The 12,872-nt window shown below is 40.7% G+C and overlaps 1 protein-coding gene across 9 annotated transcripts in view; it reads left to right on the plus strand.

The window, feature by feature from the left end:
* The window catches only part of FGGY (FGGY carbohydrate kinase domain containing), a 195,827-nt gene that overhangs the window by 130,629 nt on the left and 52,326 nt on the right, over positions 1-12,872 (plus strand). For all 9 annotated transcript variants that reach the window (XR_015748593.1, XM_087960356.1, XM_087960354.1 and 6 more), the window contains 2 exons: positions 3,131-3,278; positions 6,664-6,738. Coding sequence is in view for 8 of the 9 variants with exons in the window: in XM_087960356.1 (XP_087816482.1) it covers positions 3,131-3,278; positions 6,664-6,738 (223 nt within the window). In the remaining variant the exon portion in view is untranslated. The remainder of the gene's footprint in view (positions 1-3,130; positions 3,279-6,663; positions 6,739-12,872) is intronic.

Here is a 12,872-nt window from a genome sequence, read left to right on the forward strand (position 1 = left end):
ATTAATGTTGGGCAACCCAGTAAGAATGAAAGTGAAATAATTCTATGAAAGAATTTTAACAACTTTCAAACGGTGACTCCCCTTCCCCCCACCCCCTATACAAGACATCACATTCATATAACACAATAATGTTTTAAAAAAAACTTTAAAGTATATGAATAATGAAGTAAATTAGCTATTTTAATGTGTTCCAAGTGTACTTCATTTTGAATGATACCATCCGATAGCAAACACATGGTAAGAACCTAATTGAAACAACATGCAGCTGAATGCTTAAATGTAGAATATAAATATACAGCTGCAAGCAGGTCAGAAGTCAGAGTAGTAAACACATGCCAAATTCCCACAGGGAACTCGTTAGTGTATGGCTGAATAGACATGCTGGGACTAAATGAATATCACTATTTAGACCTCCAGAACTGAGACATTGATTAATCAGTTATAATTAAATGGAGATGCTATTTTGGCCAATCTCTCTGCAGATGGAAAGTCCTCAATACTTTGATACAGAAGGAAAAACCAATCATAAAAATTAGAAAGCTGCACAAAAGATTTTTAGACATGTATAAAGTGGCAAGAGCAAGTTCCATTGGCATGTCAGTGCAGGCATTACAAGGCTAGTTGGCTGTTCCAGTTGATTTCAGTGAGATTTTGCATGTTTTGCTTTCTTTGGCTTTCAGCCTCTGGGTGCATACTGGAGAAAGTTAAGCACACTTAAGTTCCACTTGAAATTAATGAAATTAAACCCAATGCACATTATCTGGATAGCCTCCAAGCCTTCAGTAGATGAGGCTGTGGAATTTGCATTGTGCCTGCTAAATATCCTGACTTGCATGAGTATTTCACCATTTAATCTCACTGTTAAAGTTGTGTATATAAATCACATGTATTTATATGTGATTTCACATACAAATCACTTGTTCTTGTGTGATCTCACAAAGTACACTTCTTTCTTCATGAAAGAAAATGGTTCCCATCTTCAAAAAAAAAAAAACGGAGGGGGAACAGACCTAGGAAACTACAGACCAATAAGTCTAAACATCAATACCTGGGACGATAATGGAAAAGATCATCAAAAACAGATCTGTGACTATCTAGAAACAAATAAAGTTATAACTAAAAGCCAACATGGGTTTGTTAAAAACAGATCATGCCAGACCAATCTTATTTTATTCTTTGACAAAGTAACTAAATTATTAAACCAGCAAAATGCTGTGGACGTAATATACTTAAGACTTCAGCAAGGCTTTTGACAAAGTAGATCACAACCTACTTCTCGGTATGCTAGAAAATGTGAGATAGACAGCATCACCAGCAGATGGATTTGTAACTGGCTGACAAACTGTACTCAACGAGTCCTTAACGGTACTACATCTACATGGAGGGAAGTGAGCAGTGGAATACCACAAGGTTCCGTCTTAAGCCCAGTACTCTTCAATATCTTCATAAATGACTTACATGGGGCAATAGAAGGGGAATTCATTAAGTTTGCAGATGACACTAAGCTGGCAGGAATAGCCAATACCCCAGAAGACAAGCTCAGGATCCAAAAAGATCTGGACAGATTGGAACAATGGGTCCTTTTAAAAAAAACCAAAATTTAATGTGGAGAAAAGAAAAGTACACTGAAGCAGGAAAAACCAAAGTTACGAGTACTGATTAGGCAAAACCCAAGACAAGGAATAATGGATGGAAACTGAACAAGGAGAGATTTAACTTGGAAATAAGGAGAAACTTTCTGACAGTGAGAACAATCAACCAATGGAACAGCTTGCCCTCGGAAGTTGTGGGAGCATCATCACTTGAGACTTTTAAGAAGTGATTGGACTGCCATTTGTCAGAAATGGTGTAGGGTCTCCTGCTTGGGTGGGGGGTTGGACCACTAGAATGACCTATAAGATCCCTTCTAACTCTGATTATCTGTTATCTGTTAAAACCCAGCTCAAAAACAGTTACTGTGAGAGGAACCTTGGAGTTAAAAGAAAAGTTAATACAATCTTTGGTTGTATAAACAGAGGCATAGAATCAAAATCATGTGCAGTAAGTATTAATATCACTTTACAAAGCCTTAGTAAGGCCACATCTAGAATACTGCATCCAGTTTTGGTTACCACATTAGAAAAAAGATGTTGAAGCTTTGGAAAAAATGCAAAGAAGAGCAACTAAGATGATTAAATGACTGGAGACAAAAACATGAAGAACGGTCGCAGTATTTGGGTTTGTCTAGTCTAGAGAAAAGAAAGACTAGGGGGGATATGATAGCAGTATTGTATTATTCGAGAGGTTGCCACAAGGAGGAAGGGGTCAACTTATTTTCCGAAGCACCAGAAGACAGGGCAAGAAACAATTGATGGAAACTAATCAAGGAGAGAAGCAACCTGGAATTAAGAAAAAAGTTCCTAACCGTGAGGACAATGAACCAAAGGAACAACTTGCCATGAAAAGTTGTGGATGCTTCATCACTGCAGGTTTTTAAGAAAAGACTGGACAGTCACTTGTCTGAAATGGTTTAGGGCAGGGATCTCCAACCTTGGCAACTTTAAGACTTGTGGACTTCAACTCCCAGAGTTCCTCAGCCAGCAAAGCTGGCTGAGGAACTCTGGGAGTTGAAGTCCACAAGCCTTAAAGTTGCCAAGGTTGGAGACCCCTGGTTTAGGGTCTCCTGCTTGAGCGGGGAATTGGGCTAGAAGGCATGCAAGGTCCCTTCCAGCTCTATTCTGATTGTACAAAGATAGCAGTCCTTAAACTTCTGGTAGGATACTCAGTGAACAGATACCAATATAAAATATCATTAAGACTCAGTTAACCTTCTGCAATTTGAGAATCTAATTCTGAACAAGACTTGGTTACAGGGAACTGTGCTTTAGCATTGTAGTACAGTTTGCTTTCTTGCTGATATTGAAATTATGTCCTAATTCTGCTTCAGAAGAAACCCCATATATCAAGTACAGGCAGTCCTTGACTTATGACATATTCTCTTTCCTCATTCCTTTATAGTTTCATATTGCAAGCCTTTCCTAATTTGTGTTAGGAGTCCAAATCATGCAATATGTTCAGAGAATAATCTTTCTCCCCCAGCTCAACTCACTTCTTCTTCTTCTTCTTCTTTTTTCATTTGTTTTTCTTGCAGAGCTCAAAGTATATATACATACTTGAATGGTCACCTGGATCTGATTAAGAAATCTTTGCCTGTGGGTTTGCTCACTGTTGATTTACATGTTTGGCCAGATTTCCATGGCAACCGATCTCCCCTTGCAGATTTGACTCTAAAGGGCATGGTAAGAAACAGCCTGTTGTTGTAAAAGGGTGAAAAACAAAATAAATGTAAGAACATGAAATTAGCATTTTTATTTTAATTTTTTTTTATCATTTTTATTTGAAAATTTTACAGAATGGTTTTCTGGAAATGATTGTTGACATCCAAACTGAAAAAGATGGGAAAAAAACCCCCAAAAGAAAAGTTATATGCAATTCTGTTATCATTAAAATATAATGGAGTACGTTTTTTACCTATACATATAAAACTTTTCTTGCTATTTTTTGTGTAGTTTTGTATGATTTTAGAGGATTACCTGAAAGTTTGCAGGGGTTTGATAAGCAGCAAATTCCAAATTATTACTGTTACTGAATATAACAGCAAAAATGCAGTTAAAGACATAGAAGAATATGATATGTCTACAGAGACCAGAGGCTGGTTTGCAAAGCAACATAATGTGGGAAGTATATACAATAAGTCTAGGTGCAACATTGGAAGCTTTATTAGGCGTATGAAGATTTGGACAAAGAAAGAGAATTTCATCCTGCTAAACTTGAATTTTAGTATAAAACTGTTGAGTCACTGTATTTCTTCCTGATCTCTGGATCCAAACTTCATCTGCCGGTTTCTGCATTAAAGCATTTCCATTTACAAACATTACCCTTTCACAAATGCCTAGCTTCGGGAGATTGGACAACCATTTGTCTGCAATGGTATATGGTCTCCTTCTCAAGCAGGGGGTTGGGCTAGAAGACCTCCAAGGCCCCTTGCAGCCCCGCTATTCTTCATTATTCTATGTTCTACTTTCCACAAAAAAATATTTTCTGCATCAAAGTTCTTTTTTTAGTTGAATGCTACATTTGTGGCCCACAAGGGAATACTTGAAGAGGTGTATGGTAGGGCAGGTGAGTTTTCAAATAGTACTCAAAACATAGCAAAAAGATGATTATCAAGTCACATGTTAGACTGGATTCAATCTCATGTCCACGTATTAAAACCTAAAGATGGTATTAACTCTTTTGCTTTTGGGATAATTGCTGATTTTGATTTATGTTTGTGTTGGTTTCATGGAAAAAATGCATAATGCTTGAACTTAAACTGAAACTTGCGATAAAAATAAGCAAGGAGAAATGCTAACTGATTTCCTTCAAAACACATTAAATGTATATGTGTCTCAGTTTTCAGTTCCCCATTCTCAAAAAAGGCAAGTATATTTACCCTCTATGTAGCCCAGTAACTCTGTTGTCCCCTTACAACTGGCATTAGGAAGCATTATTTTCCCAACTTGGAAGTAACAATAAATCCTCAATATGAATGCCTTTTTAAAGACCTGCACTGTTAAGTTTGGGAAATAATGGAGACCAGACATCTGACCAGTGACTTCAACTCTTTAATAATTGTAAATAGAATAGAACAGAGCAAGGCTATGGGCAACAGCAACCCTTTTATAGGGTTATCTGCCACCTTGTTAACCAATGACATGTGCAATAAGTTCAAACTTATAACCAATGAGAAGTGTCCAAATAGTGGCCAATCAGGGACTACTTATGGACCAATCCCTAGTTGTATGAGGGCCAATCAGGTGTGCAGGTTTCCAAACCCTGATTTGCATTTATGCTAGTAACTTTTATTGATTCACAACACCCCTCCCCCTTGGGTTCCGTTTGAGGGGAGCTGTAATAAAATCCTCAAGATAGACAGGCTGTTTGGTCTGTCTGGATGATTTCCATGGCTCCACCGGTTTTGGTCTAAGGTCCGGTTCCGGTGGAGCGTTTGGATGATCTTTATTAAAGTCTGTTTAATTTATTGATGACTGAGTCCGTTGTAGTTGTATTCATTCGATGAATCTCGAGCCAGTTTGAATAGGCGTCGACAGTAATAAGGAAAGTGTGTCCTTTGGTAGGCCCCGCAAAGTCAATATGAATACAGGACCAAGGTCCCCTCGGAGTTTCCCCATTGGTGGTTCAGTTTTTCTCGGTGTGTGCCGAAGAATCCTGAAGATTGGCATTCAGCCTGTCGGGGTTTGGAGTTTTGTTTGCTTCTGCAAACCTTTGCGATGTGACCTCGTCTCCCGCAATTGCGGCAGAGTGCGTCGAGGAATTTGCAGCTGGATCGTGGGTGATTCGCCCACATCCTGCACACGGTCGGAATGAGGGTTGTGTGAACTGGTCTCGTTCCGTTCGAGTCGGTTGACCTCTTCCTCATCGCTTTCTGATGGGGATTCTAGGTCTTTGTGGTGAGTCGATACCGGGTGTCTCTCTGAGTGAGGCGAGGTATCATTGGCGAGTTTACGTAGCGGTGCGTTGGTGCGGTGCATTCGGGCTGCCGACTTCTTGGTCGCTTCCGCAGCCGAGGCTTCTTTAAGGGCATCGTTGAGGCTGATGTCCCCCTTAGCCATAATTTTGCTCTGGATCGTGCCGTCTTCTAGGCCTAGAACCAGGCGGTCCCGGAGGGCTTCTTCTAAGTCGGCGAATCCGCAGAGGCCTCCAAGGTTGCGGAGGTCCGCGATGTAATTGGCAAGGCCTTCGCCCTTCCGTTGGTCCCTCTGGTAATATTCGTGTCTTCTGACTAAGGTTGGCACGGTGGGCGCGTAGTGAGTCCATAGTAAGGGCTCGAGGACGTCCCAGTCCATTTCTTTTACCTCTGCTGGCTTGGCAAGTGATTTTGCCATTTTAAATACGGTAGGCCCGCAGTGAGTTAGAAAGATAGCTCTTTTTTTGCCGGTTGTTGCATCTTTTAAATTGTTGGTCTCCAGAAACATCTGGAATCGGTCCATGTATGCCTCCCAGTCTTCGGTCTCTGGGTTGAATGGAGCGGGTGGTACGGCACCGCTGGCCATGTTGCCATTGATGGTGCGTGTTCGACCACGTGCTCTGTTGGTTGCTCTGTAACTCAGTCAGCTCTTCGGTCTCCGGATCCCACCTTCGTCGCCAGTGTTAAGTTTGGGAAATAATGGAGACCAGACATCTGACCAGTGACTTCGACTCTTTAATAATTGTAAATAGAATAGAACAGAGCAAGGCTATGGGCAACAGCAACCCTTTTATAGGGTTATCTGCCACCTTGTTAACCAATGACATGTTCAATAAGTTCAAACTTATAACCAATGAGAAGTGTCCAAATAGTGGCCAATCAGGGACTACTTATGGACCAATCCCTAGTTGTTGTATAAGAGCCAATCAGGTATGCAGGTTCCCAAACCCTGATTTGCATTTATGCTAGTAACTTTTATTGATTCACAACATGCACTGTATGGTTAAATTTATGCAATCCAAGCAATTCGAGTTAGAGGTTATTACCGGACCATGTGATAATGAAATCCATAAATTACTTCTGTAATACAATTTATTAGAATCATCTCTTGGAAAAGAAATTAGTAAGTACAAAAATGTTCTTGTTCCCTTCAGGTAGTGGGTTTGACACTGTCTCAAAGTCTTGATGATCTTGCTCTTATTTATCTAGCGACAGTCCAAGCCATTGCGGTAAGTTGAATAAATTTTCCCTAAGATTTGAAGGAAGCTTTCTTTTCTTGGGTTCATAATATGTTATTTTTTGTACAGAAAATGACTGTTGAAATTCTTAGATCTATTGTGAATGGAGAAAGTGAAATAATTTATCTAAGGCTTAATATTAACAATGCAATAGCATTGAGGGTTTCTTCTTTTTCTTTTCTTGTTGCTGCAAAGGATGGCATTGGTATCCTGTAGAAATAACTATCAGCACTAACATTTCCCACAATAGCATAGCAATAGCATTTCAACTTATATACCACTTCACAGTGCTTTACAGCCCTCACTAAGCGGTTTACAGAGTCAGCATATTTCCCACAACAATTTGGATCCTCATTTTACCCACCTTGGAAGGATGGAAGGCCGAGTCAATCTTGAGCCTGGTGAGATTCAAACTGCCAAATTTTAGTCAGCCGCCAGTCAGCAGAAGTAGCCTGGAGTACTTACTGCACTCTAACCACTGCACTGCCACAATGGCCTAAACCTAATATTATTCTGTGGAGTAATTCAGACAATATGTCAGCTGCATTTTTTTTAAAAGAGGGAAGTACAAAAAGAAAAGAAATTTCAAATGAACTTACATTTGTATTTATGTTGTCTCCTCTCCAAATCTGTCTTCCCATATAAACTGTCCTATTCAACAGGGGAAAATTTCATTTGAAAGATATGGAGTACAGTGATGTTGGTTATGTCACAAACAGTAGTGTGGACTACTGGCACTATTGATTGATATGTTGTACTTGATTTTTTAGGAGGCAGCCTGGCTGTACATCTGGAAAGCAGGTTTTTTTTTTACTTCAGGCCAAGAGTTTAGGAGCTAAAAAGACAAGAAAACTATTTCACTGACTTTTCAAGATACTGTTGCATATAAGTAGTTCACTTCTTATGGCTGAGAAAATTTCAGTGGCCATTTTATTTTTCTATTCAACAAATAGCAAGAGGGAAGGGAATGATGAAGGCACATATTATTAGCAGATAGTAATTAATTAAATTTTCTTTTTCCTTGTGGAATAAAGTGGCAGCTGATCCTGTGATCTTCCAATACTTTTCTAATATTCATTATACATCACATTTCTAAATAACTTAAAGACATTCCAGGATATGATGCATGCCAAGGATTAGCTTGACTATAGATTTCTGGCTATTGGCTTTTTGCTGGAACAACAAACTACACTAATTTGGACTCAGTTCAAAATAAAGTTTTTTTTTTTTTAAAAAAAAGGCTCTTCTGGGTAATGCCATGAATGTCCTATGGGGTTTGTTGGGGACTGGATGGGACTGAAAAGGACTTGGAGTCTACTCTAGCAAGACAGAGTGGCTGTCGGTATTTGGATTCCCCAGAGACAAGGATTTCCGTAGTTGGTTTTGGATGGAGCGGCACTGCGCCAAACAGACCCAGTGCACAACCTGGAGAGGCCTTCTGGACTTGTGGCTCCTGCTCAAAGAGCAGGCGGCAGCCATATCCAGGAGGTTCTTTGCACACCTTTGGGTGGCGTGTTAGTTGTGCCCATGCCTGGAATGGGTGGCCATGCTCTCAAAATTCACACCGTTTTAACCTCCAGATTAGACTACTGGAACACACTCTCCATTGGGCTGCCCTTGAGGATCATTCAGAAACTTCAATTAGTACTGAAGGCAGCCATGTAGGTTGTCACTCATGCCAGATATACGGCACATGTAATATCATTCCTATGTGATGAGCTGCACTGGTTACCATTGTATTTCTAGGTGCAATTCAAGGTGCTGGTGGTAACTGTAAAGCCCTAGATCTGTGATGGCGAACCTATGGCATGCGTGCCGGAAGTGGCACGCAGAGCCATGTCTGCTGGCACATGAGAAGTTGCCCGGAAGAGCCCCACTGTGTATGTGCATGTGCTCCCTGCCAGTCAGCTGATTGTCGGGTATCTGCCGCATATGCGTGGGGGGAGATGCGTGTGTGGGAGATGCGCGCATGCACAGAGGCATGAAATGTGCAAGGGTGGTTGTGTGCATATGCACAGAGACATGCGGTGCGGGGTCGTGCACACATGTTCAGAGGTGCGCGGTGCACACTCGGGGTCACCTGTGCATGCGCAGGGGTGGGGGGAGTCATGCACACATTGCATCATGGGTCAGGCATGTGAGCGCATGCATGCACATGCACTTTTGGCACGCAACATGGAAAAGGTTAGCCATCACTGCCCTAGATGGCTAGGGACCTGAGGGATCACCTTTTTCCAAGAGTTTCTACCCTTCCAATTAGATCAGTTGGACATGGGCATCAGTTGGACTTGGGACAGTCAAAGAATATCGGCTGACAGGCAGTAGAAGGCCATCTTTTTCTGCATCATTTCCTGCTCTGTGGAACATTTTTCCCTTTGGATATTAGAACATCCCCAACCCCATTAGCCTTCCATAAAGCTTTAAAGACCTAATTGTGCTCCTGAACCTGGGATGCTACATGTGCCAAGGACCCCACCTCCTGGCTATGTTATTAAAGGCCAGATATCTTGCTTTTGTATGCACTTTGAATTGGACATTTTAATGTTTTGACTGTTTTACTGATCTTTTTTTTACTATTTTACTGGTTTTAAAATATTAATTGTAATATACGCTGCTCAAAAAAATAAAGGGAACACAAAAATAAGACATCCTAGATCTGAATGAATGAAATATTCTTATTAAATACTTTGTTCATTACATAGTTGAATGTGCTGACAACAAACTCACACAAAAATTATCAATGGAAATCAAATTTAGCAACCCATGGAGGTCTGGATTTGAAGTTACACTCAAAATTAAAGTGGAAAAAAACAGTACAGGCTGATCCAACTTTGATGTAATGTCCTTAGAACAAGTCAAAATGAGGCTCAGTAGTGTGTGTGGCCTCCACGTGCCTGTATGACCTCCCTACAATGCCTGGGCATGCTCCTGATGAGGTGGCAGATGGTCTCCTGAGGGATCTCCTCCCACACCTGGACTAAAGCATCCCCCAACTCCTGGATAGTCTGTGGTGCAATGTGGCGTTGGTTGATGGAGTGGGACATGATGTCCCAGATGTGCTCAATTGGATTCAGGTCTGGGGAACAGGAGGGCCAGTCCATAGCATCAATGCCTTTGTCTTGCAGGAACTGCTGACACACTCCAGCCACATTGTCGTGCATTAGGAGGAACCCAGGGCCAACCGCACCAGCATATGGTCTCACAAGGGGTCTGAGGATTTCATCTCGGTACCTAATGGCAGTCAGTCTACCTCTGGTGAGCACATGGAGGGCTGTGCGGCCCCCTAAAGAAATGCCATCCCACACCATTATTGACCCACTGCCAAACCAGTCATGCTGGAGGATGTTGCAGGCAGCAGAACGTTCTCCACGGCGTCTCCAGACCCTGTCATGTCTGTCACATGTGCTCAGTGTGAACCTGCTTTCATCTGTGAAGAGCACAGGGCGCCAGTGGTGAATTTGCCAATCTTAGTGTTCTCTGGCAAATGCCAAACGTCCTGCACGGTGTTAGGCTGTAAACACAACCCCCACCTGTGGACGTCGGGCCCTCATACCATTCTCATGGAGTCTGTTTTGACCGTTTGAGCAGCCACATGCACATTTGTGGCCCGCTGGAGGTCATTTTGCAGGGCTCTGGCAGTGCTCCTCCTGTCCCTCCTTGCACAAAGGCGGAGGTAGTGGTCCTGATGCTGGATTGTTGCCCTCCTACGGCCTCCTCCACATCTCCTGATGTACTGGCCTGTCTCCTGGTAGCGCCTCCATGCTCTAGACACTACACTGACAGACACAGCAAACCTTTTTTCCACAGCTTGCATTGATGTGCCATCCTGGATGAGCTGCACTACCTGAGCCACTTGTGTGGGTTGTAGACTCCGTCTCATGCTACCACTAGAGTGAAAGCACCGCCAGCATTCAGAAGTGACAAAACCATCAGCCGGAAAGCATAGGAACTGAGAAGTGGTCTGTGGTTACCACCTGCAGAACCACTCCTTTATTGGGGATGTCTTGCAAACTGTCTATGCTTTCCACCTGTTGTCTATTCCATTCGCACAACAGCATGTGAAATTGATTGTCAATCAGTGTTGCTATCTAAGTGGACAGTTTGATTTCACAGAAGTGTGATTGACTTGGAGTTACATTGTGTTGTTTAAGTGTTCCCTTTATCTTTTTGAGCAGTGTATGTTTTGAATTGTGAGCTGCCCAGTGTCGTTTGCTGTGACGGGCAGCTAAAGAAATCGAATTAAATCTAATCAATCAATCAATAAACAAGCCCTGAGATCACAATCTTAAACTTCAGTAATATTCCATCTTCTAAATAACATTCTCTCTTCCAAAAATTCCTGTCTCAACAGTATAATATAGTGCTTCCACTATTGCTCTCATAGTCTATTCTAGGTCACAACAACATGATACACATCGTGAATTTTGTAATTGTCATTAGTCACAACACCATGTGATGTCATTTGCTTCATCTTCCTCATATGTGGACATTTATAATTGATACAACCTTGCGGATGACCATAAAATCTGTTACAGAGCTTTCGTTTGTCATAATCAAATAGCTTCTGTTCTTTGCTAGAGTGTTCCACAATATTGCTCTGCTCAGTTTAGCAATGAGACCAATTTCTTGAAATCCATTTGCAGAGTTTTAACACTTCCCCGGACACAAACAGGATGATTTTTTATATAGCTAGGATGTATATCTGCTAATCTTATTATTACTGTTCTTTGATAGTACAACAGTGGTGTACTTTCATGCCACTCTTTTCGATTTAAATAAAAAATGCAAATTGTTTCTCAGAAAATGTGAACTACTAATATTATCTTGTGAAAGACTACAATACTTCTTTGCCAAACAAGCACTCTGGCATTATTTTATGCTAATGAGGTGGAAGTTTTCTCAGTTGGGTATCCTGGGAAATCCATCTATTATTATTATTCAAGTGTTTCTTTCTCCTAGATTCTATTGTGCTTTGAAATTAAACTCCCTGGTCCCTCCTGTGTTATTTTTTTTTACAGAGGTACTGCATATATAATGTAACACATAATAATGTGAGTGGGGGAGGTTATTACTCACCAATATACAGAGCTGGTTTTTAGCACTGGAGCAACTAAAACAATAAAGAAAACCAATGGATCAGGGCCTGCTATTTTTTGTAAAATTCAAAAAATATTACTTTTAACGCTTAAGGGCATTTTGGAAATATAACTTTCTTGCTTGGAAATTAGCCACTATTTTATAGGAATAAAAATATTACAGTCACACTATATTAACTTAAAACTGTGTACAACCTCAGACCACATGTTGTTCACATGTATTAAATATCACTTAAACTTTCTAAAAGCTCATCTGTTTTCTTTCTAATAAGGGATTTTGCAGGAAAGTGGCATTTGCATATCTCTTAGACTGCATAGTTTTCCTTATACAGGTAATTCCCGATTTACAACAGTTTGTTCAGTTACAGGACTGAAAAAGTGGCTTATGATGGTTTTTTCACACTTATGACCATTGTAGCATTTCCATGATCAATTCAGATGCTTGGCAACTGGCTCATATTTATGACAGTTGCAGTCCCAGGGTTATATGATCCCCTTTTGCGACCTTCTGATAAGCAAAGTCAATGTAGAAGCCAGATTCACTTAACAACTGTGTAACTAATTTAACAACTGTAGTGTTTCACCTAACAACTGTGGCAAGAAAGTTTATAAAATGGGGCAAAGCTCACTTAACAAATGTCTCAGTTACCAACAGAAATGTTCTATTGGTTCAGTTGTGAGCGTAAGTTGAGGACTATCTGTAGTAATGCATAAGATAATGAATCTATATTAATTATATTGATGTGAACTCAAAAAAAATGAGTTAGTTTCACCTTAAACTTTGCTGTGACCTTTTTCAGGCAAAGGTAAGGATAATTTTAGTGGTGTCATAGTGCAGAGAAGAAAAACAGAATAACTAGGTTTGAGATGGGGGAAAGGTTATTTCTGTGTGTGTGGAGATATTATAAATATTAACTTCAATTAATGTTACAGATATCTAGATAAACATGGGTTGGTGGAATTCTGAAAAATATCCACAGTGCTCTCAAGTGGTAAAATTGCAGTAGTTAAAAATGAAACCATTCACAA

The sequence above is a fragment of the Notechis scutatus genome, chromosome 3 (genome assembly GCF_049901735.1).
Source record: "Notechis scutatus isolate UNSWTSFEM ecotype Mainland chromosome 3, rNotScu1.2, whole genome shotgun sequence".
Classification (NCBI taxonomy): domain Eukaryota; kingdom Metazoa; phylum Chordata; class Lepidosauria; order Squamata; family Elapidae; genus Notechis; species Notechis scutatus.